We start from the raw sequence: 27,449 nt of genomic DNA, 5'->3' as shown, positions 1-27,449 counted from the left end.
ACATTTTTCAAAACACAAATTTCTGCTGCCTAAATGTGAAGGTAAAATTAGGTAGACTCCACATGAGAATATTCGTTAATGACTGCTTAATTAAATGTAATAGTCACCGGAATTATATTTTTATATATGTAGGCAGTATAATGTAGAAAACAACGCACTTAAATGTACAAAGTATCAAAAAAATAGAGTCAAACAATTCTAAACACAACAACTTTTCATCAAATAGTGGCATCGAGGTAAAACGAACTGAGAATATTAAAATGATGACTGATAACAAGTTTCCGTCATTGTCAGATTAATAGCACCACTAGTTGGGTCTCTAGGCTAGGTATCCCGTTTTATCCGACTATCCCGTTTTATCCAACTCTCCCCTACTTTTTGCGAACTTACGCGATGTATAGCACCCGCTCCGTTGTCGCTCGTGCTCTAAACATCGCGTGTGTTCGCAAAAAGCATACTTCACGAACTGTTTCATAAATAACTATTAGGTTTTAAGTTGTGATAAAACAAACGCACGTGCATATTCAATTAGATATTTCTTTGGTCTTTTTATTATCTAGGTACTATATTTTAGTGGCAGTTAATACATTATAGACTTATAATTACATTAATTGATTGGTACGAAGAGAAATGTATTACACATTTTAAAACAAGCAGACGGTATAATTCCCATGACAGGTTTCCGTCGAAGATCATGGTCTAAGCTCATTAGCGAGATCTTTATCATCTTCAATTACATGAAGAGATAGAGGATGAGTAATTAAACACAAATTTGCATCGAGTGCCGTTCATACAAAAGTTGAGTCACGTTTCACTATTTACATTATTTTCTAAATAAACGCACTTCTTTATTAACAATTAGTATGATGTGCGATTCACTTTAAGAATTTTAATCAAAGATGATCCAGGTGTGTGTTCTAGAACAGGATTCCAGCTTTGTGTAGAAAGACGTTTCATATTTACTTAAGTTTTTATGTTTCATAGGCCTGGATCTCGTGAACCAAAAAAAAAGTTTATTAAAAGCAAGCTGAAAATTTGTTAATAGCTTATACACCAGGCAAATAAGGCAAAATATACCATGTTCGGGACACTTGAGCAGCCAGGTTGCAAATGGGTTTTTGGGTACTATGCCGAATACATTATATGTAAATACAAAAATGACCGTCACAGTTTGGACGAGAAATTTAGTTATTAATAAATTAGGGTCAAAAATGAGAGTTTTTTCGTTTAAATCGCTACAGGTAAAAATAGGGCAATTAAATGTCATATTTATAATATCTTTCTTTTAGTAGATGACCCAAGGTTTAAAATACCGTTTTTTGAATTTTGGTCCGATTATTTGTTGCTTCAGATATTGCAAAATAAAACTAAAATTTCGAAAATAAAAAATTTGCTATAACTTTTGCAAAAATGAATTCAGGACATTCATACTGCATGAAAAGTTGAGTCAAACAGTCCATGCAATGCACAAACAGTTTTAAGAGGATGCGTCAATTAGTTTAAATTTTGTTCAATTTGTTTATCCCAAAGAGCTTTTTTTTGCAATGTTATTGTTCAGAAAATAATAATGATACAGCAATTCTGTGAAATGAACATGAAAGAAGAATAGTCATATTTTCAATGCATTTAAAAAATCATTATAAAGTCATTTTTATCAATCAGAAAACATTTTACTAAAATATAGTCATTTTTGGCTTAAAAGCCATTTGAAAAACTTTGTTAACATTGACTGTAGGCTAAAACTACAATAGCATTTGAAAAACTGGTATTTTTAGACGAATTTTCAAAGAAAAACTTTTCGCCTAGGTTAATTACGGTCAAAGTTAGCCACTTTTTATTTAATTGACGGCTACTTTGTTTAAAACAATTAAGCAACCAAACTAGAGTCATTTTGAAGTTGAAGATATATAGGTTATGTGTAAAAGTTTGAGTAAACTTTGAACCTCAACACAGTGGTTAATAAAGCTTTAAAAATTGCGTCCGAACGGAATTAATTCTGCGATTGAAACGTTAATTAATGCGTCCAAAAAATGAAACTGATTCTGCAAACATATGCTGCGATTAATATCACTGGAACTTGTTGATAGATTTTGATCATAATTTTTTAAATTTGTATGTACTCGCAGTCTTATAGAGTACGTTATGTACACACAACCCCACCTAACATTACAAAATGTTAGGGGGAACTCCCCTTATCACTCAGGGATATGAAAAATAGATTACGACCGATTCTAAGACCTACCGAATATACATATATAATTTCATAAAAATCGGTCAAGCGGTCTCGGAGGAGTATGGAAACTAACACTGTGACAGGAGAATTTTATAGATGTAAATATATAGATGGCTATTAACAAATAGGGGCTGGTGATAGAAGAGTGAAAATTAAGGGTTGTATGTATTTTTAATTCTACATTATATAAAATTAAGGTAGATAATTTTGTCCAAAAAAATAAAAAAAAAATGTCATGGGGGCAACCCCCCTTACAACTTATGGGTATAAAAAATAGATTAAAACCTCTTCAACGTCCTACAGGATAAACGTGTAAAATTTTACAAAAATCGGCCAAGCCGTTCCGGAGTAGTATGGTAACTAACACTGTTACAGGAGAATTTGACGTAAATAGAAGTAACTGCGAATTAAATAATAAAAGTAGCTAACTTTGAACGTAATTAACCTAGGCAAAAAGTTTTTTCTGAAAATTCGCATAAAAATACCAGCTTTTGAAATCCTAAAGTAGATTTACTCTATAGTCAATATTAACGAAGTTAATCAAATTGTTTAGAAGCCAAAAATGACTCTATTTTACTAAAATTTTTTCGGAGTGATAAAAACGACTTTTTAATGATTTTTTCAATACTTTAAAAACATAACTGTTATTATTGCATGTGGTTTCCACAGAATTGCTGTCATTATTATTTTCTGAACAATAACATTGCGAAAAAAAAGCTCTTTGCGATAATCAAATTGAATGAAATTTAAACTAATTGACGAATCGTCTTAAAATTTTTTGTGCATTATATATATGGAATGTTTGACTCAACTTTTCCTGCAATATGAAAGACTTAAGGCCATTTTCGCAAAAGTTATAGCACCTTTTTTATTTTTGAAATTTTAGTCTTATTTTGAACTTTCCGAAACAAAAAAAGATCGGACCAAAATTCAAAAAGTGCCATTTTAAACCTTGGCTCATCTACAAAAAGAAGAATATTATAAAAATAAGACATTTAATTACCCTATTTTTACCTGTAGCGATTTAAACGAAAAAACTGCCATTTTTGACCCTTATTAATGGGTCAAATATTATTGATATTTGTTAATAACTAAGTTTCTCGTCCGAACTGTGACGGGCATTTTTGTACTTATAATGTATTAGGTATATAGTACCCAAAAAATCAATTTGCAACCTGGCTGCTCAAGTGTCCCGACAAAAACCTTATTTCTCTGGACTATTAGCGGTGTCTAGTCGGACAAACTTTGATGTACGGGAACACTGGAACAGGGAAAGTCTTAATTGTGGAACAGGTTAAAAATTTGGAACGTCAGACTACGAAAACGTCCCATGTATTTTGTCGGACAGAAGTTCCAATTGGTTTGTTACCCTCATGCAAAAATCGGACTGCTATTAATTTATCACCGACATAATTCCTGTCATTTGACATGTTCCATATGTCGGACTTATTAAAATGCCCAGTTGGTGATAAATACCAGTCTGATTTTTGCATGAGAGTTTAATGAAAGGGTAACAAATCAATTGGAAGTTCTGTCCGACAAAATACATGGAACGTTTTCGTAGTATGACGTTCCAAATTTTTAATCTGTTCCACAATTAAAATTTCCCCTGTTCCAGTGTTCCCATACAACATAGTGTGTCCGACTAGACACCGTTAAGCTATTAACAAATTTTCAGCTTGATATAATTTAACTTTTTTTTTGGTACGCGGGATCCAGGACTATTAGGTTCTGGTTTTAGTTCTGGGGTTTCTATATTAATTAAAGCAATAAAATGATACAATATAAACAATTTATGCATTTAATTATTTATACGACCGTTTATGACTTAAAAGGTTAATCGACTTAACAGTTAGAAAAAGTTAAGCATAATTACTTAAAGGTAATTTAATTAAAAGTAATAAGACAGCTGTGAGAAATAATATCTAGCACATAATATATATGTTTAAAATATTGTTTCTTAAATAGGCAATAAATATCTACGATTATCGGGATTCGTACTTTTAATAATATTTTACACCTGAGTATAACGATTTCATTATCAGAAGTCTTGGTCCTCAATTCGTGTCTGCCCTACCTATCTCTCATACGGTCCGTAATTGGGGCCACTTATTTTGGCTGTTCAGGTAGCGGTCCTCAATTTGAGAGCACTCATAATATACATTCATTAAAGAATACAACGCCATTGAAAAAAATCAAAATTTAGGTTGTGTTGAAAAAATTATGCCATTATGCCATACAAGTAGAATATGTAACTAAGAGCATTAAGAGGACAGAAGTGCGGAACTGACCACTAAGATGGACTCGAGCCGAGCCGAGCCGAGCTTTTGACATTTCGAGCCGAGCTCGAGATATAAGCACGACTTGAACTTCGAGCTGCAAGTTGAGCTCGTGGCTCATTCGAGCCGAGCCGAACCCAGTTGAGCCCAGCTGGAAAATATAATAATGAATGTAAAATGTACCATTCGTAGTAATTTACGGACACACTGTATATTGAAAACACATATTTGTAGTCTGAATTACTTGTTCTCAAACAAAAGTATCAGTGGTAGCAGAAATAAATGAATTAGAAAAAGTATTAGAATATTAGCTAAAAAATTGACAAGCCCGTTAAGGAAAGCTCGGCTTTCTTCGAATGCAGCTTGGCTCGCCTCGAAGCTCGTCTCGAAAGAAACAAACCGGCTTAAGCTCGAAGCTCGGCTCGTCAAACGATCTTCAGATTCGCTTTTGAAATCTCACATCTTAGTTGCCTGTCACCTCTTGTAACATAATGACCTAATTTGTTACCTTTGACCCACTTACAACGTGTAGGAGTCATATGTTATCCTAGGGCCGTATCCTTAGGAATTATATCCATCCTTTGGAATTTGCTATGTTAGCATTTTGATGTGACTTTTAGTCCATTTTTGAAAGGCTTTGACCTTCGTATTTTTTGGTTGGCTCACCATGTTCTTGCAACACTGATGATGCTCTTTTTAGAGCGAAAACGTTTTGTTCGATGTTTGTAGCCCTATAGGGCTTTTTAAAATAATATACCTTTTACCAAGACCAAAATTTTTTATTAAATTTTAACTTTGTTTTTGGTACGCGGGATCCAGGTCTATATGGTTTTATATCTACAATTTAAATTTTTTTCGGATACAGGCTACAAAACGTTAGGTTTAAATTAAAAAAAAATTAATGTATAGATATGCATTAAGCTTTCTTAATACCTAATTTTTATCCTAACTGGCGCGTTTATTGGGTATTATTTGTCTGTCTGCGGTTTAAATATCGTATCAGCCAATACATTTCTATGTTTATTGAAATTTGTCAAAAAAAATTTTTGGACCTTGTTGGGAGGGGGGGATATCCGCTACCCCTCCCCCACCACCCCGTTGATCCGCCAGTGAACAAATAAAGGCGTAGGCGGTCTCATTTAAAATTGAAAATAAACACGTTGCGTAATATTCAAACTTTTCAAATTGTTTGAAGATGTTAATTCAAGTCAAGCCTAAAGTCATCGAAATCAAGTCAAGTCAAACTTTTTTACACAAAAAGTTTGATTTTCAAGTCAAGTCAAGTTTGTTGAGTAAAATCAAACTAGTTTGACTTGATGCATCTCTAGGTCACATTATTGCCGAGGGGCAAAAGTCCCTGAAAATTTCTATAATGTTTATTTTAATAAGTTACAGGGGTGAAAAAAAAAAGAGAAAATTTAGTGTGATTTTTAATTTCAAATATTTCATTAAAAAGAAATTATTGGTGTACTCTAAAGGACTTTCGGCCATCAGTAATAATGTATTCCTTCATTCTGCGTTTAAATTTTTCAAAAATTGTATAAGTTTTCTCAGGATTCGAAAAAAAAATGCATTTAAATAACATTGGATCAATATTTTGGCATATCCTCTTAAACGTAATTTATTAAGGGGGCAGGCGCAAAATCTTGGTCTAATGGGGTGACTTGGGCGTTATAAATAAAAAGTTATAGAAGCTGTAGATTTAATTTTTGAGAAATCTTTATTCAAAGTTTTTTGTGTAAAATTTTCTGAAGCATCCACTTTTTTACCTTTTTCCTAATCCCTGTTTTTACCTTTTTTCACACTCCCTCTTAATCTTACAACATCCTGTGCTGCAGCGTAGGTGCTACCATTATTGGTGAAGTACTTGCGAATAAATCCACCTCTGTGATATTTGAGATGAACACTATGTTGGGTGACGATTTTTGCGCAGATAAAGCTTGAATTTCAACAGGAAACTGATTTTTATAATTAAGTGATCGATTTCTATTCTTAACATGTAGGCATCAACAATTACTATGAATACTTAAATCTCCGATTATTTTCCAAAGACTCGCTTCCCACCGATTTAGGGAAGGTTTGCAAAAAAGCTCGAAGTAGGTGTAGAAGATATTCATCACCTTTTGGATTGGAACGTTTACCTACATGAGTCGTTTTGCTATACAGGGTGTTTCATTAATAATTGAAATAAATATTTTAACTGCAGATTGCTGGGCTCAAAGTTATAAAATTTAATTCAAATAAAATGTAGATCCTTCCTGAGTTAAAGGGTGTTTTATTTAAAAATTAAAAAAAAATTATACCCAGTACTTAAAAAAAATAACATATCGTCTTCAAACTCAATAGGAAGTGTAGATATTGTACACCCTACTACATTATGTTAAATAAAGGTTTCTAGTTATTACCAGACTCGTACTACAGGGGAAAGTGAATGGTTGATCCTTCCCAAATTCTACTCCGCTGGTGGAATTCCCATTTTATCTCAATTTTTCGATTCTCCAATACTTTCTATGAAAAATTATACTCTAAATTCGTAACGATAAAGTCATTATTTTTCGAGATATTTGAAGTTAAAATTGAAGCGGCACGATCATTTTAACTAATGTAGGTTATTATGTCGAAGTTTTTAGCATATGATTGTGAATTGGGATACACAGCATCTCAATAAACATCATATTACAAATAAACCTTTTAATAATTAAATGCCCGTGGTAATGTTTGTTTAATAAATACGAGTAACCTAGTTTTGCATGCTAGTATTTGATACAAGGTCGAGTTGCAATAATATTCAGTGGGTGTTTATTAACAGTCAGCACTTTAAATCACGGTCACCTCGGCTTACCAAAACAGTAAATAAACAATAACCGACTTTAATTATATTTTTTACGAGAACAGATAAATCAATTAGCAGTTGAGATTCGACGGGGTAACATCGATTTCAAGTAAATAATATACCACCAGTTATTTTCTGTGATATATTTAACGTGTAAATAAATGTCTTAACAACGAACTATATTTACTACATCAACCCTCATAGTCGGGGTAACCACCCCTCAGTATCCAGGGTGGCTCAGAAGGCGGGAGCCACCATATGGCGATCCAAGACCAGGGAAGAACTCAGAACTAGCAGTCTAGGACGAGTATATAAATGGAGAAAAACGTCAATGTTCCGGCACCTCGACCACCCTAGACAACAGTGTGGTACCTACATGGAAATAGTGAGACATCAGGCCGACGAGGAGCTGAATGGAATGGAATGGAGACGGAACTACCATATGGAACATCGTGGGACAATGCTATGGAACGTGCAGCGAGAACTTTTGGGTGATACGAACAAAGACGTGTAAAAGTGGTGAGTCCATATTATCTATTTTTATGGTATTTCCTGATTCGTATAATATAAAATATAAAGTATAAAGTAATATTAACGTAATTATCATTTAAGACGCACATTACCTTTTAAGTTTTACCTATTTTTACTTAATTATTCTATTTTAATTTCCTTATGATACCAATATTTATCAAAATATACAAAAATTTTTTTTAACCCTGATATTAGTTATTATAGGACGTAATGATACATTTTATTTGATACTGATTTTTATATGATTTTTTATATATTTACCAACATATTTTATCTTTGCTGATTCTTATCCATTTATTATTTGACTACTGATTTTTATTACATTTGTATTGGCTAAGCAGTAGACCCCTTTTTAATGGTGATTTATATTGAGTGATATACTGATTTTTATGGCAATTTACTATATTTTTACTATTTTTGACATAATATTTTTCATATATATTTACTATACCTCGTAAGACTGTCAAATTTATGCGTTCGTTACGGGTACAGGAATAAGAAAATTATGAATAAATGAGTAGCAACAAAGTTACTTGGGAAGATTTCATCAAAATAGTTGAGGAGATTACGCAAGAAGTAACAAGACAAAGTAGAAGGGTCTTGAAGAAGAAAGTACCTAAATCTAAGGATATACAAGAAGAAGTAACGACACAGCTAATTAAATTGTATAACAAATTCACACATCTAACGAACAAAAATTGGGAAGCGCTATCGGACAAACAAAGAGAAGCGTGCAACAAATATTTCGGAAAAATAAGAGACAAAGTTATACGCTCATTTCAAGCTGTAAACTTAAGGACAGTAGTTCCAAGTTCAATACATCAACTAATCGACAAGGAAATAGAGGAAGAACAAAGCGACGAAGAAGTAGAAGAGGAAAAAAAAGACGAGGAGATAGAGGAAAAAATTGACGAGGAAATAAAAGAGGGAAAAAGCGACATAAAACAAGAGATAAAAATATTAAACATGGCTCTGACAATCAACGAATTTTTGAATATTGCAAGCAAGGTATTGCCCAACGAGTTTGATGGAAGCAGGGAAATTACAACCATTTTTAGACACATTAGAGTTACTTGGAAAAATAGCAGAAGGACATGAAGAAACCATAGGCGTAACCAGGGGGGGGTTTTGGGGGTTGTAACCCCCCCATTCGGATGTACTTTGAGCTCTCTACGCTTAACACCATAGCCCTCAGAGACCTTCCAGTAGTTGTAACCCCCCCTTTCAGGTAGTTGTAACCCCCCCCTTAGGATCATCCTGGTTACGCCTATGGAAGAAACAGCAATAACATTGATAAAAACAAGATTGACTAATAAGGCTAGAAATCTGATAACTACAGAGGATACGATCCCACTTATAGCAGCGGCACTGAAGAAAGAATTAAGAGGTGACAATCCGAAAACGATAATAGACAAGTTAACAAAGAAAAGGCAAGGAAACAAAGATGCAGCAGTGTACGCATCCAAAGTAGAGGAATTAGCGGAACAGTTGAAGGTAGCATACATAGCGGAAGGAATGCCATTGGAGCTAGCGAAAAAATACACAACGGAAACAGTCGTAGCAACAATGAAACGAAATGTTAATACGGATAGAGCTAAGTTAATACTGGAGGCAGGTAATTTCACAACACCGCAGGAAGTAGTATCTAAATTTTTATCGATTGATACGACAGAGGAGAACACACAGGGAAGAGTGTTCAATTATAGGACGAACTATGAAAATAGGAGAGGACAACAGCAATACCGAAGAGGATACCATAACAAATACGACAGAGGAAGAAGAAATAATTGCAGACAACGGAACGAAGGAGAAGAAACAGGAAACCAACGGAATTATTCCAACAGAGGATATAGACAATTCAACAACCAAACGTACAGAGGAAACCAGAAAGGAGGACGAAACAGAAACGTAAGGCTACTTGAGTTAGAAGACAGCCAAGAGGAAACAGAAAACCAGCAGTTGGGGTTTTGAATGAACGAAACAAGGAAAGTACACAGTCAGAAGTGGAATATAATATTTACAACTTCGACTTAAACCTAACGAATTTTGTACGAATGAAAACAGGAATCCTAGAAAACACAAATACCTTTATCATAGACACAGGAGCTGATATTTCAATACTGAAATGTTCACAAGATTTTATGAAGGAACATGTGAAACCAAACACAAAAGCGAAAATAAAAGGAGTAACTAAAGGAGAATTACAAACAATGGGAGAAGTTGAAACATCACTAGAAGTAAAAGGATCTCGATTTGAGCATATCTTTCAGTTAGTGGAACCTAGCTTTCCTATTCCAACCGACGGAATCATTGGGAGATACTTTATTTCAAATTTTCAATGCATACTCGACTATGCTAACCTTAAAATGCACATTAAAGAGGACAACGATTGTTACATTAGTACAAACATTTTGGACAATATAGATAATGACACGATAATAATACCGCCCAGATGTGAAATTTACAGAATCGTAAAAATTTTTCAAACGCTGAAGAACGACAGGATAGTGGAACAACAAGAAATACAACCAGGAATATTCATAGCGAGAGCAATTATTTCAAGTAATAATCCGTACATCAAAATTTTGAACACAACCTACGAAACAGGAAAAGTAGAGACAAACGAAATCAAAACATTAGACATTAAATTATTCAACATATATAGACTGATCAACGACAGCAAGGATAGGAAAAAGGAATTACGGGAATCATTGAAGTTAGACATTCCAGAATACATACGCGATAAGTTAGTATCTTTATGTGAAGATTATTCAGATATATTCGCCCTAAGGCACGACATGCTAACATGTAACAACTTCTACGAGCAGAAACTGAGAGTTAAAGACCAAACTCCGGTATACATTAAAAACTATAGGACACCTCATGCACAAACAGAGGAATTAAACCGGCAAGTGCAAAAACTGAGAGACCAAGGAATAATAGAACCGTCTACATCAGAATACAACAGCCCAGTAGTACTGGTACCGAAAAAGGCGATAGATGGAAATAAAGCATGGAGATTATGCATAGATTTTAGACAACTGAACAAGAAAATAGTCACAGACAAATTTCCTTTACCAAGGATAGACTCGATACTAGATCAACTAGGAAGAGCAAAATGGTTTTCAGTTATAGACAATGTGAGGTTTTCACCAGATACCATTAGAAAAATCATCGAGAAAATACACATCGTTTAGCACAGAAAATGGAGCATTTCAATTTACCAGATTACCTTTTGGATTAAATGTAAGCCCAAATAGCTTTTCAAGGATGATGTCAATAGCATTTTCGGGATTAACACCAGACAAAGCATTTCTTTACATGGACGATATAGTAGTGATAGGAATATCTGAAAAATATCACCTAGACAACCTGAAAAAGACATTTGAGACATGTCGAAAATTCAATTTGAAACTTAACCCAGGAAAATGTCAATTTTTTAGAAGAGAAGTAACATATTTAGGACATGATCTTTCTCAGGAAGGAGTATCACCGGACAAAGCGAAATATGCAACGATTGAACAATATCCGACACCTAAGACAGCGGAAGAAACAAAAAGATCCGTAGCATTTTGTAACTATTATAGACGTTTTATTCAAAATTTTGCTGAAATATGCAGACCACTCAACAGATTATCAAGAAAAGGAGTAGAATTTTTTTGGTCAGAAGAATGTGAAAAAGCATTCAATAAGCTTAAATCATCTCTGATGAAGCCACCGATCCTAAAATATCCAGATTTCAATAAACAATTCATACTAACAACAGACGTATCCAACGAGAGTTGTTCAGCAATTTTAAGTCAAGATTATAACGGAATAGACCTACCAATAGCATACGCATCAAGAAGTTTTAATAAAGGAGAATGTAATAAACGTATAATCGTTAAGGAATTACTAGCGATTCATTGGGGAATTAATCATTTCAAATGTTATTTGTATGGAGCACCAACATTTTTAGTAAAAACGGATCATAAACCACTAACACATTTATTTGCAATGAAAGAACCAACTTCGAAACTTACAAGAATCAGATTAGATTTAGAGGAATACGATTTCGAAATAGAATACATAACAGGGAAAAATAACTATGCAGATAGTCTTTCAAGAATAACATTACATCAACTAAAGAACCTATACATAGACAATACCCATATATTAGCTATAACACGAGCTCAAGCAAGAGAAAATAAGAAGGAAGCAAGGCAAACGAAGGCAGAAAGCGAACTCGCACTACAGCCAGAAGCCCACAAACAGACAGTAAGAAAGGTACTAAATAATTTAGAGGCGCATAGACGACCAATTATGTCTTTTGGAGCAGAACTAATCTCACCAAGGCTGAGCATTAGGGTCAAAAACAAAATAAAGTGCAGCAAGAGCATAGCCACAGGATTCAATCATTTCGATTTAAACCAAATGTTGGCACAGCTTGATAAACTGGCGATAGAGAATGCAGTACGTAAAGTAAAAATATACGTAAACGATATTATTTTTAAAGTGTGCACAATGTAGGAATTTATTAAACAAGGAAAAGAAATATTGAAGAATGTAGAAATATACATATGTGAAGTACCAGAAACAATAGAAGATGACAAAGAAAAACACAGGTTAATAGAAGAATATCATAATCATCCGATGTTCGGAGGACACTTAAGGAAAAATAGACTAATAAAGAGGCTAAAAGCAAGATTTAGATGGAAAAATTTGGAAAAAGACGTAAGAAAATACGTTAAACAATGTCATGAATGTCAAATTAACAAACCGAATAGAACACATGTCAAAGAAGACGTGATATCGGACACTTCTTCGAAACCAGAGGACACAGAATACATAGACACGATAGGTCAATTCACTAGAAGCAATGAAAGCAAGGAAGACAAAAAAGAGCGGCAAGAAGAAAATAAGCCCAAAACAACATCACAACATTTTAAAATAGGAGACCTAGTCCTGGTAAAAAGGGAAGAGAATGGTAAGTTTGATAGTCATAGTCTTTATGTAGGCCCTTTCACAATAACAGAGGTAAATAATGTTAATTGTAAGATCAGATCGGAAAACAATAAAATCAAGGAAATACATAAGAATAGACCATATGCTTACAAACCGAGAACACCGTGAGTGACAAGTGAAACGGGAACAGTCTAGATAACGAACATTTTCACTTTTATTTTTTGTATCTAATTAGTATTTATAGGAAAAATGTATATATTGTACTTCGTAAAACGCAGCAAGTAATTAGTGGTACTATTAGAAAAATTTTCTTCCTTTTCCGTAGTCAGAAAATTTTCGGGGGAAGGGGAAGATGAATTGGGATACACAGCATCTCAATAAACATCATATTACAAATAAACCTTTTAATAATTAAATGCCCGTGGTAATGTTTGTTTAATAAATACGAGTAACCTAGTTTTGCATGCTAGTATTTGATACAAGGTCGAGTTGCAATAATATTCAGTGGGTGTTTATTAACAGTCAGCACTTTAAATCACGGTCACCTCGGCTTACCAAAACAGTAAATAAACAATAACCGACTTTAATTATATTTTTTACGAGAACAGATAAATCAATTAGCAGTTGAGATTCGACGGGGTAACATCGATTTCAAGTAAATAATATACCACCAGTTATTTTCTGTGATATATTTAACGTGTAAATAAATGTCTTAACAACGAACTATATTTACTACATCAACCCTCATAGTCGGGGTAACCACCCCTCAGTATCCAGGGTGGCTCAGAAGGCGGGAGCCACCATAATTGCATTTACTACGCTAATGAATTTTTAAGCGATAAAAGGGGATAGGCTCAAATCCAATGCTATTTAAATGTGTTCTTTTCTTCGAATCCTGAGAAAACTAATAATAGTAGGGGAGGAAAGTATGCTAAATTTGCAGTTACTCGAGCGTTATGGGGACCTATTGGGTTGTGAAGATTAGGTCCTAAAACGAAAAAAGTTAAGTTTTCCATAAAGTGGGGGACTTTCCATTTTTTAATTTAATTTTCCATTTCCAACAATCGTTTTTTTCGATTATAGCGCCATCTATTGGTAATTCGAAAAAATGTCTTGAACAAAAGTTACCTATTTTTACGTAAGGAATCCAAATATGCAATAAAAAATGGGGACTCCTATTTAAGATTTTAAAGTAACCCCCACATCACCCCCGTGGGGGGTCATCTTTAGTGTCATTCGATAGATTTTTAAAAAATATTGAATACGTGTATTTTTCAGTTTTTCATTCTGATGTTTATTTCGCGAAATATGGCGAGATTTGTGTTTAAAATTTTAAATTTACCCTCCACCCCTCTCTGTGGGTGTAAAACTTTTTGTTTATTCTGACTTTCGGCCCTCGGTAATAATGTATATTTCATTCTGCGTTTAAATTTTTTAAAAATATTTATTAGTTTTCTCAGGGTTCGAAAAATTAAATGCATTTAAATAGCATTGGACCAAAATTTTGCGACTACTCCCTTCTAGGTGTGTTCAAAAATTTAAAAACAAATTGGGGTTCTGAAAAAGAACCGTTTTGTTATAATCTAAATAAAAGAACAATTTTAATAATACGAAAATAGATTATCAAAAAGACAGTTTAAGTAAATCTTTTATAACAAATGTACAACATGACGCCTACTTACCTCAATAAGCTTATCAATTCTTTCATTAAAAATGATCTTCTAACTTTAACGGTTCTTTTTAGAACCCCATTTTGTTTTTAAATGTTGAATACATCTATTCGTTTTAAGAAATTTCAAAAAATAACATTATGGTTTTTTGCTAATAGCAATTAAAAAATCATTCGCCTAATAAATGCAATCTTATGACCAAAATACACCGACATAATTAATACACACATTAGTAAAAATAAGCGAACGTTCACATTATAAGAATTTCGACCATGCGATGGTTAAAATCTACATAGTGGCTCGAGCATCTTTCTCCGTTCACCGAATGTTTCAAGCGGTGAAGCGAGAAAAATTCCATGTGATAGCTCGAGCCACTATGTAGATTTTAACCATCGCACGGTCGAAATTCTTATGTATGATGTGAAATAACTGTCACTTCATTTTTAACTTCAAATATCTCCAAAAATAATGATCTTTATCGTTACGAATGAAGAGTATGTTATTTATGGTAGGGGAGCCCAAGCGGGGATTTTTGCAGTTACTCGAGCGCGTCAGATTATTACATGGGGAGAAACCTTTGGTTCAAGTGGAAATCGGTGGGACTGCGCATTTTATCAATGAAATTAGATATGTCTCAGACACTCTAGAAGACGCTAACGATAAAATGTTTTAACATCGCATTAATCATTGTAAATTAGTCGACGGATATTAGTACAGTGAAAATAATAAGAAGAGAACTGGACGATAATGATCATAAAGAATAAATTTAAAGTTTTTTCAACTTTAATGACAAAAAAAGCAAGCTCATTAGCAGAAACCAATTCAAAATTATTTTGCACATTATATTTGAAACAATATTTGGTTGAAAAATCTTATTTTTGTTGGCACAAGAATATATTAATTTGTCTGGACTAAATTACAGTTCTGTTAATCTTAAAAGGAATATGTTACTATCAACATTCACACAGTGTTGCCAAACTGAATTTTGTTATTTTGGGTGTACATTTTTTACACCGATCTCCGAGGGTACATAGCCCTTCCTCTACGTTTTGCAAAAAATTTACTTAATAGTAAAATGAAGAGGACTATTGAAAATGTACCTTATATTGGCTCTTAATACAGAGGAATTCGTTAAGGGGGGGCCGAAAAAAAATCTATCCTTAGAAAAACTCGATATCGTCAGATTAAGATAGGGTAAGTTAAGTACAGCTGGTTCCTAAAAAAACTGATACGACTCTTAGTAAGATTTGATCATTTTGAGCATTGTATGATTGTTCTGACATTATATTATATTATTTATTATGACAGACAAATAATAAACAAACAAACAGCCATTTTTTGAGGTTGAAATGGGATGAACAGAACAAGTTATCTGACAAATTTTAAGATTTGGCAGTGACAGTGACAGCCTGTAATTAATAAGTATTTATCCTTCAAAATACACTGCTCAATTTTCTAGAAAATCCGCTTTAAGAGTCGTATCAGTTTTTTTTTTTGGAACCAGCTGTACATGCAAAACAGTGTATATTTCAAAAATCTGACGATTTGAGCGGGTCGTAGGGAAATGGGTGAGTCCCAAAGTTTCACAAGAAAAAAGCGAATATTTCGCGAAATGAATGACAGATCAAAAAACTAAAAAATACGTGCTCAATATTTTTCAAAAATCTATCGAATGATACCAAACACGATTTCCCACGGAGAGGGGTGGAGGGTAAATTTAAAATTTTAAATACGAATCCCGCGATATTTCGCGAAATGAACATCAGATCGAAAAACTGAAAAATACACTTATTCAATATTTTTGAAAAATATATGGAATGGCACGAAACAAGACCCCCCCCCCCCACGGAGGTGGGTGGGGGTTACTTTAAAATCTTAAATGGGAGCCCCCATTTTTTATTGCAGATTTGGATTCCTTACGTAAAAATAAGTAACTTTTATTCGAGACATTTTTTCGAATTATGGATAGATGGCGATATAATCTAAAAAAACGATTGATGGAACTGGAAAATTAAATTAAAAATGGAAAGTCCGAAAACTTTACTAAGCTTTTTTTGGTTTTAGGACCTACTCTTCAACTCTTCACAACCCAATAGGTCCCCATAACGCTCGAGTGACTGCACATTTAGCATACTTTGCTCCCCTACCATTACATAGAAAGTATGGGAGAATAAAAAAATTGCGCTAAAATAACCATTCCGCCAGTGGCGTAAAATTTGGGAACGGACAACCATTCATTTTTCCCTGTCGTACGCCTCTGGTAGTAGGCAGAAAAGTATATTTTACATAATTTTGTATGGTATATAAGTATGGTGTATGCTTCCTGCCAATTATGAAAAGGAAATGCTAAAATTGTTTTCTAGTACTGGGTACAAATAGTTATTAAATTTTTAAATAAAACACCCTGCAACTTAGCAAAGAGCCACATTTTATTTAAATGATTTTATTTAAACCGTAATATTTTGAGCCCAGGAATTTACATTTAAAATATTTCCAATTAATAATTAAACACCCTTTTCTGACATGTAGGCATCAACAATTAATATGAATACTTAAATCTCCGATTATTTTCCAAAGACTCGCTTCCCACCGATTTAGGGAAGGTTTGCAAAAAAAGATCAAAGTAGGTGTAAAAGATATTCATCACCTTTTGGAACGTTTACTTACATGGGTCGTTTTACTATATATTGCTGTGTATAACTTATACAGTATAAGTAATGAAGATAATATTAGTTACTTGTGCGTGTCTCAGATGTTGACATAAAATTTTTTTGAAGTTATACTTCTTTAGGCGCGATTGAGAGTGAGTTTTTATTTTTCTGGCCGCATGCGCACACAGACAGTAAGGAGTTCGTTGCTAATTTTTCAAGTTATGTACATACAGGGTGGGGCATTAGTGTGACAAAGTCCAATTACTCGTTTGTCGTAAGAGATACGAAAAAAATTTATTTAGGTGAAAGTTGGGGCAGACATACTACCATAATTTAAAAATATTTTCAAATATACAGGGGCGTCCGTATTGACAGGGTGACACAAACTTATGTTTTTTTAAATGGAACACCCTGTATATTTTTACATTTTTGGATGCTCCTCAATGTTTCCTTTTTAAAGTATATGGTTTTGTAATATTATACGAGGTAGTTTAAAAGTTAATTACGTTTTTTTGTTAATTTCGTAGCAACATCTACACCCCGTAGAATTGTAGTGATTTGACATCAAATTTTCTATTTATATTCAAACGATTTTTAATATAGTCTACTACTGTTAATCATTAACAGTGTAGCGAAATGTTTAATTTTAGTATACAGGGTGGGTCGAAACTCGGAATGAGTATTTTCTGAGTTTTCTTAAATGGAACACCCTATATTTTAGTATTCTAATAAAATGATATTTTATGGTACTTTTTTATTTCTGAAGCATTCCCTATACCTAAGTTCTTTAATTTGTAAGTTATTCGTGATTCTTTAAGTCAAACATTAATTGCAACTAAAATTACATGAAATTTTAATAGATGGCCGTGAAAATATCCAATCAAAAATAATTTTTCGAAAAAAATCCACAATAATCTAGCCTGATCCTTAATTTATTAATATTGGATGATATATCCAAATACATTCGTAGTTAAGTTTGTTGGGGCTTAAAATATTAATCAAACATACAAAATTCTCTCTAGTTGGCTATGACACAAAATTTGCTTAAACATTTGGCATTTTATTATTTATATAGTTCCAGTTGATTTGTTACCATTACAAATATTAATTTTTCTAATGAGGAACTCATTAAAATGACTTTGTGCTAGGAGAGTATAACAAAAATGAGCTACTTAAAATAAAAATTTTAAGCCAAAATTACAACCAAAAAGAGAAACTTTTGGAAGTATACTAAAACGGTTTCAACAGACTAGATACTTAGATTGTAAGAACGGTTGTACTAATATGCACATCCTGAGTGACACTAAGGATTACATTTAATTCCTGCTTTCTTCACTTACAATAGTTTTTTTCGATCAGATTTATCACAATCTAAGTGTCCAGTCCATTGAAACCATTCTAGTATATTCTTTTTTAAACGTTTTAAACGTTTCTTTTCTTAGTTGTCGTCTATCAGGGAATTTTTGATGAAAAATTCTTATTACTATTTAGTAGCACATTTTTGTTATACTCTACTAGCACAAAAATCTTATTAATCAGTTCCTAGTTAGAAAAATTCATATTAGTAATGGTAACAAAGCAACTGGGACTGGAACTATAAAAATAGTATAATGCCAAATTTAAAAAAAAATAGTGTCATAGCCGACTAGGTAGAATATTGTATGTTTTTATTAATATTTTGCGCACCAACAATCTTAACTACGAATTTATTTGGATATCTCATCCAATATTAATAAATTAAGGATCAGGCTAGTTTATCATGATTTTTTTTTTCGAAAAATTATTTTTGATTGAATATTTTCACGGCCACCTAATAAAATTTCACGTAATTTTTCTTGCAATTAATGTTTGGCCTAAAGAATCACGAATAACTTACAAATTAAAGCACTTAGGTATAGGGAATGCCTAAGAAATAAAAAAGTAGCATAAAATATCATTTCATTACAATACTCAAATACAGGGTGTTCCATTTAAGAAAACTCAGAAAATCCTCATTCCGAGTTTCGACCAACCCTGTATACTAAAATTTAACATTTCGCTATACTGTTAATGTTTAACAATAGCAGACTATATTAAAAATCGTTTGAATATAAATAGAAAATTTGATGTTAAATCACTACAATTCTACAGGGATGTAGAATATGTAGATGTTGCTACGAAATCAACAAAAAAACGTAATTAACTTTTAAACTACCTCGTATAATATTACAAAACCATATATTTTAAGAAATGAAACATTGAGGAGAATCCAAAAATGTAAAAATATACAGGGTGTTCCATTTAAAAAAACGTAAGTTTGTGTCACCCTGTCAATACGGACGCCCCTGTATATTTGAAAATATTTTTAAATTATGATCCTATCAGTGTCCCAACTTTTACCTAAATAACTTTTTTTCGCATCTCTTACGACAAACGAGTAATTGGCCTTTGTCAGACTAATGCCCCACCCTGTATGTTTAGCGCAAGTAAGGTATGAAAAAAGTATATTAGTGTTTTTAGTAAATATATTTATTATAATTTTTGTGTCTTTGGATTTGTCTTCCTTGGGAGTAAGATAATATAAGTGTTATTGAAAATGTTTGTTCGCTTGATCTATTTGTCACTGTGATTGTAATTATGTCCGAGAAAGGATCCTCTGTAAACACAACGGTGGTAGCTGATCGGTAAAGCATTCGCCTACAGATCGAGAGGTTCCGCGTTCAATTCCGGACAATTCATATTCTTTTTTTTTTAATTTTTGGTATTCTTTAGTTCTTTCTAAAATTAGTTTAATATTTAAATACAATACCAAAATACTGTTTAAAGTAAATATATTGATTTCGTTGAAATCATATTTTATAATAGAAGTATAACTTTTTACGTGCGTACAAAGTACATGCACATTCTTTTCTCTTTTTTGCAGGCCTTTAAAATAATTAACTTTTATTTCGTTTTCGCTATCATCTTTATGTTAACTTTCGTGGCCAATAAAAGAAACTACTCTTCTCCAAGAAATTAACGCACCCCCTTAAAAATTGGTAAATTTTTGTCTCGAATTTCCTAGGCCTGTTGTCCTATTTAAGTGATTTTTTAACATGTTATAGCCTTATTCTTTAAAAATATCGCTGTAATAATATTGTTACCTGGTCAAGACCAGGAAGCTCTTTACACCTGATCTGTTCACATGATGGTTCCTCTACATGCAGAAGTTCTACAATATTTTATAGTTTAAAAAGAACAAAATGCTATAAATAGCTTATCCAATAATGATGAAGTGTGTGCATCTTTTTATATACAGGATGTAACAAAAATACAGGTCATAAATTAAACCACATATTCTGGGACCAAAAATAGAATGAACCTAACTTACCTTAGAACAAATATGCACACAAAAAAAGTTACAGCCCTTTGAAGTTACAAAATGAAAATCGATTTTTTCGAATATGTCGAAAACTATTAGAGATTTTTTGTTGAAAATGGACATGTGGCATTCTTATGGAAAGAATATCTTAAAGAAAAATTATAGTGAAATTTGTGCACCCCAAAAAAATTTTATGGGGGTTTTGTTCCCTTAAACCCCCCCAAACTTTTGTGTCCGTTTCAAATGAATTATTATTCTGGTGCCATTAGTTACATTAAATATTTTTAAAACTTTTTTGCCTTCTAGTATTTTTTCGATAAGGCAGTTTTTATCGAGTTGCGGTTTCTTTTTTAATATGTTTACATAAAAATTTTATGAGGGTTTTGTTCCTTTAAACCCCCCAAATGTTTGTATACGTTCCAATTAAACTATTACTGTGGTACCATTAGTTAAACACAGTGTTTTTAAAACTTTTTTGCCTCTTTGTATTTTTTTGATAAAGCATCTTTTATCGAGATGTGGCTTCTTTTTTATTATGGTTCAAAATATACCTAAAAATGTAAATCATAAATAAATTTTCATATTATTACCAAGTCTCCATAATCGTACTTTACCATATACAAATATGTGGTGGATTTGACAAATATTCAAATATCTCGATAAAAACTGACTTTTGGAAAAAGTACTAAGAGACAAAAAAGTTTTTAAAAACTTGTGTTTAACTAATGGCGCTACAATAATAATTAAATTGAAACGTACACAAAAGTGTGGGGGGATTTAAAAGAAACAAACCCCCATAAAATTTGTATGGGGTGTCCAAATTTCATTATAATTTTTTCTTAAAATAATACTGCCATAACAATACCACATGTCCATTTTTAATAAAAAATCTCTAATCGTTTTCGATATATTGGAAAAAATCAATTTTCATTTTGTAACTTCAAAGGGCTGTAACTTTTTTTCCGTGCACATTTGTACTAAGGTAAGTTAGGTTCAATCGAAATATTTTTGGTCCCAGAATAGGCGATTAAATTTATGACCTCTATTTTTGTTACACCCAGTATACATAATGTTAACTAGTTGAATCTTTCTCCTTCCTGTTTCTGGTCAGTCCTTTGTTTTCTATGTTCCTGTACTTAACCTGATGATGGCTCGTGCAGAGCCCAAACGCGTCCTTATATGACTTTTTAATAAATAAAAAACTTTGTGGTACCTCTTCGAGTTTTTCTACTTTGTTACCTCGAGACCACATTTGAGAAATATGGATACTTCTCTTCAAATATTTCATATATTTTCTAGCCTGCATATACGGGTCGTACTTAATCCTCGATCCATTGGATTAAAACATCGTCAAAAATATACGTATAGGGTTACCAAAAAATGTGGGAAGGTGAGAAAACGTGAGTAAAGAAATCGTGATGGGTAAATGTGGGTATATAAAGTCACGCGATAGTGGATTAATTGGCGATGTTCGTGTTCCTTGACTGACGCCATATATACCGTGGGAGGCGCCAATCATTAGCATCGCTTGATTTATTTTAGTTTTGATCATCGATAACTAACACAACAACATCTATTTTTATTGGGCTTAGATGATAAATTAATGAAAACATCGGTTTTATCTTCAAAAATAAACGAGTTGAAGAAAGGTACCTAAAGATACTTAGATACCATTCGATATATTTATGACGGGTTTTTTGTGTATAGAAGATTTTATTGCTTTTGGGTAGTCCCTTAACCCTTTCATGAAATTTGGCTTTTTTACAGAATATATCCTTGGGAATAAAATTCTGGTGTATCTAATATTTTTAATGAAACATGAAACATAATCAATTCAACCTAATTTGAATGGGTATTTAATTCTCTATTCACTAATATAAACATTAACATCAATATTTATACCAGGTGTCCAACATTTTTTTTAATTTAATTAATTGACACAAAAAGAGGAATGTATGTACATAATTTTTTTAATTATAAATACGTTTTACTGCTGTCAGAAAACACAAAAATGTTTTATATAAAAAATAAACATTGATTTTCGCTTAAACGAAATGTTCAAATTTCCAAACGGCAAGTGGGTGGCAGCTTTAACATTGAATTTAAGAGGAAAAGCAATATTTATTTGTCCAATAAACATGTTTTTCCTGGTTTCTGACAACAGTAAAACGTATTTAAAATTAAATAAATTACATACAATCTTCGTTTTATCTCAATTCATGTAATTAAAAAAATTGTTTTTGATCACCCTGTAAAAATATTTATGTTAATATTTATATTCGTAAATAGAAAATTGAATACCCTTTCAAATGAGCTATCACGCGACCCCTACTCTCATTTAAAAAATCATCGATTACGTCATTAAGCTAGATGGATGACGTCACTAAAATGATATATATGCCAAAAAATTGTAATTTAAAAATAAAAATCGACCTGTGTCGGGATTTTTCCTTAAAGTTGCCGGTTTACAAAATAATGAATTTATGCGTTACTTTATGGACGCACTGTATAATATAATAACCATATATACATAATAATATATGTTATAACATATTTTAACACAATACAACTTAAAAAAATAAACACAATATTAGTTATAAATTCCAATTAACACAAACAAAATACGCTAATGTCACTGTCACTAAAATAAATGATAAACGTCAAAATTTTTAGTAAACAAGATTGTATAAACGTAAAAAATATACTGACATTGTTACAGTTAAAATTCCTTTAAAAATTTTTTCCAAGTTAATTTTGATATAAATTGCAGTAATTATTCTATTAAATAAACTAGTTTAAGTAATTTTATTTGCAGTTTATATACGATTAATATTAAAAGTGACATGCGCCAATTGAATCTAACTTCAGCACGTGAGTAATGACCCGTGAGTAACTTCAGCCCGTGAGTAATGAATTATTCATTACTCACGGGTAAAGTAATGGGTGCTATTATCTATTAAAAATATCGTATAATGAGCATGTTATTAAACGGTGGTAGAAAATAACTATCTTTACCTGGATTCTTTACCTATTTTCCTTGATTCCATAGTAAATTTTATTTACATTTGACAATTTCATAACACTAACAAAAATTATATTGTTGCAGGATCTCGTGAAGCAGCTTTTACATACGCCATCAGCAGCGCAGGTGTAGCTTACGCAGTTACAGCGGCGTGCGCTAGGGGAAACATATCAGCATGTGGTTGTGATCCAGGACCGAAACCTAGGGAGCCAACGCCAGCTGGGTGGAAATGGGGTGGATGTAGTGTTGATATTAATTACGGAGTAAGGTTCGCTAGGAGGTTTTTAGATGCTAGAGAACTAGAAGGCGACGCCAGGAGTTTAATGAACTTACATAATAACAAAGCTGGAAGGAAGGTAAGTCTTGTCTTGGAGTAAGTTAGAGGTTATTTCTGATGTACGTACCGGGTGTCCCAATAAGAATGGCTCTCGCCCATATCTCAGGAATCGTTTATAGTACAGCTTTGAGAAAAAATATTTATAACAAAAGTTGCCTCGGGAAAAGCCTGGAAATTATTTTCATAACTGTAGGTCCAGCGCTAGAGGGCGTTATTGAATATCAAAAATTATAAAATCAAAATTTTACAAAATTTACCTAATGAAAGGGCACTGGAAATCCAACCATCGTATTCTTAATAAAATTCTTCGCATATTTGATTTTACAAGTTTAAGTCTACCTTTGCAAATAAGAGGTGGGGGTGAGTGGGAACCTTCTTATGAAAAAATGGCTGTAAGTCCGGTTCTGCTAAATCGAATTTTGCATGCTTGGTCTTGTTGAAAACAGCTCTTTTTCTTTAATGTAAGTGTTTTATTTTCGAAATAGCGTAATAAGTAATATGCAAGCTAGGAGGCGTTATTTAATTATTTTCAGAAATATAGTTTTATTTGGAAAATATTAAATACAAGTATGCATTTTTAATCCTGTATTACAAAATAAGACCGAATTAGCAACATAATACCGAAAACCACATGTCGATACCTTTTTTCTATCTCGAAATATCTTAAGAAATGTGTAAATTTTAAACCTAACTGATACTGTAACCGGTAAACGAGGTTAAGGAAAAGTAGTGTGCTATGGAAAAAACAAATAAACATGTTCCAGATGTAAACGTATATAATTAATTAAAACAACAATAAGACAAACAACACTATAAAATATAACAAAGAAATAAAAGCAACTACTTACTTAGTCTTAGTGACTGCCTAAATGTTCAATTTTGTAATACATGATTAAAAATGCATACTTGTATTTAATATTCTCCATAGAAAACTAGATTTCCGAAAATAATTAAATAATGCCTACTAGTTAGCATAATTACTTATTAGGCTATTTCGAAAATAAGACTCTTACATTGACGAAAAAGATCTGTTTTCAGCAAGACCAATTATGCGAAATTCTATTTAGTAGAACCGGACTTACAGCCATTTTTTCATAAGAAGTTTCCCACTCACCCCCACCTCTTATTTGCAAAGGTAGACTTAAACTTGTAAAATCAAATATGCGCAGAATTTTATGAAGAATACGATGATTGGACTTCCAGTGCCCTTTCATTAGGTAAATTTTGTAGAATTTAGATTTTTTAAATTTTGATATTCAATTCCGCCCTCTGGCGGTGGACCTAAAATTATGAAAAAGTAATTTCCAGACTTTTCCCGAGTAAACTTTTGTTATAAATTCACAAGGAAAGAAAAGTTTTCCTGTAGTTGGCTGTATACCATCAATCACAAAAATTGGAATAAATCCTTTGTAAAAGGTATAAAATTTATTAAAATCCCTAAAGGGCTACATCAGAACAAAACGTTTTCGATTTTATTACAAAATCATCATCAGTGTAAGACCTAAAAGTAAGTATAACCTATTTTATTAATGTAAAATTGATATTTAAATTCTGACTAAGGTTTAAAACAAGTGGTTATACTCACAGTCTGGATGCTAGCTGAGCCACCAAAGAAATATAGGGGTAATAACCCTTCAAATATAAAATGTATGCTTTACAGATGCATATTTACTTAAAATGCCTTGTGATGGGCAAAAGGCAACAGGAATAATGCCCTAAGGTAAGGTATTTAAATTCCCAACATGTGGGATGCAAAAAAATTTGAGTTTACATTTCGATAACTTTATGGCAACTGAACGAAAGTTGAGTGATGTTTCTGAAAGGTGTCAAAGAGCAAACCGAACAAAGTGACATAATGGTTACCATGTATTACCTCAGCCAACTGATTGTGATATGATATTTTTTAAAAAAATTTTCCAACAGTAATAACTAACATCAACAAAGATGTGGCTATAATAAAGTTTACCCCAATTTTGTAGGTTGTATTAAATGAATTTTATAATGTGGATGGAGCAGTAGCCAGATTGTATGCAACCAACTATACATAATAATAATGAAAATAAATAAATTAGCGGAGATGGAACCATTTATGTATAGGAACATCTGGGACCCAGTAATTAAGTGGGAAAATCTTTTGCTAAAATGTTTTATTTATGTGTAAAGGTTGATGATTGTGGTTCGAATTTAAAATGGAATCGTGTCCAAATGTGTTGATGAAAGTTGAGTTTACTATGAATGAAAAATGATTTAAATGTACTAATTGTAAGAGTAAATTGGGTAGTCTATTGTGTGTGGAGGTCTGATATCACAGTAGTGTTGAAATTATGATAAGTAGTATAATTTACAAGAGGAGATTGATATGATATAAAGATATGTAGGTTGGTTGGCTAAAGATAGGTGTGTGTATTAAATTGAAGTGAAAACAAGGTATCAATTGAACTCGTAACTTGGGTAGAAATGATAGGTCCTTTTATGTAACATAAACATCTAGGACTAAAAAAGTTTCAAGAATTAGGGTATATTTTTAACAAGTTACTGAGTTAAATTGAAAAGGTTTAAAATTGGATGGATGTATGAGGGTGTTTTGGAATACAGCTGGCATTGTTGGTAAATATCAGTTAATAACTAATGAAAAATATATGGTTAGATATCAAAATTATTTACTGTAATGAGGTGTGATGAGAAAGGCTGGGAGACCCAGAGATCATACTTTAAACTCTAAGGGTAAAAGAGTGGAAGTATTATGATATGAACGAATTTTTTTTGTTTCGAAGTTAAGTTGGACCTAGGGCGAACCCTAGGTCCAACTTACTCTTACCCAATTTACTCTTACAATTAGTACATTTAAATCATTTTTCATTCATAGTAAACTCAACTTTCATCAACACATTTGGACACGATTCCATTTTAAATTCGAACCACAATCATCAACCTTTACACATAAATAAAACATTTTAGCAAAAGATTTTCCCACTTAATTACTGGGTCCCAGATGTTCCTATACATAAATGGTTCCATCTCCGCTAATTTATTTATTTTCATTATTATTATGTATAGTTGGTTGCATACAATCTGGCTACTGCTCCATCCACATTATAAAATTCATTTAATACAACCTACAAAATTGGGGTAAACTTTATTATAGCCACATCTTTGTTGATGTTAGTTATTACTGTTGCAAAAATTTTTAAAAAAATATCATATCACAATCAGTTGGCTGAGGTAATACATGGTAACCATTATGTCACTTTGTTCGGTTTGCTCTTTGACACCTTTCAGAAACATCACTCAACTTTCGTTCAGTTGCCATAAAGTCATCGAAATGTAAACTCAAATTTTTTTGCATCCCACATGTTGGGAATTTAAATACCTTACCTTAGGGCATTATTCCTGTTGCCTTTTGCCCATCACAAGGCATTTTAAGTAAATATGCATCTGTAAAGCATACATTTTATATTTGAAGGGTTATTACCCCTATATTTCTTTGGTGGCTCAGCTAGCATCCAGACTGTGAGTATAACCACTTGTTTTAAACCTTAGTCAGAATTTAAATATCAATTTTACATTAATAAAATAGGTTATACTTACTTTTAGGTCTTACACTGTTGA

General features: G+C 32.4%; 1 protein-coding gene across 1 annotated transcript in view; it reads left to right on the top strand.

Annotated features, from left to right (window-relative positions):
- The window catches only part of LOC114325448 (protein Wnt-7b), a 444,311-nt gene that overhangs the window by 385,651 nt on the left and 31,211 nt on the right, over positions 1-27,449 (top strand). The window contains exon 3 of the mRNA XM_028273521.2: positions 23,588-23,859. Within this exon, the coding sequence (XP_028129322.1) occupies positions 23,588-23,859 (272 nt within the window). The remainder of the gene's footprint in view (positions 1-23,587; positions 23,860-27,449) is intronic.

Source organism: Diabrotica virgifera, chromosome 1 (assembly GCF_917563875.1).
Source record: "Diabrotica virgifera virgifera chromosome 1, PGI_DIABVI_V3a".
NCBI classification, from domain to species: Eukaryota; Metazoa; Arthropoda; class Insecta; order Coleoptera; family Chrysomelidae; genus Diabrotica; species Diabrotica virgifera.
The sequence above is the reverse complement of the archived record's forward strand: the minus strand, read 5'-3'. Positions and strand labels throughout refer to the sequence as shown.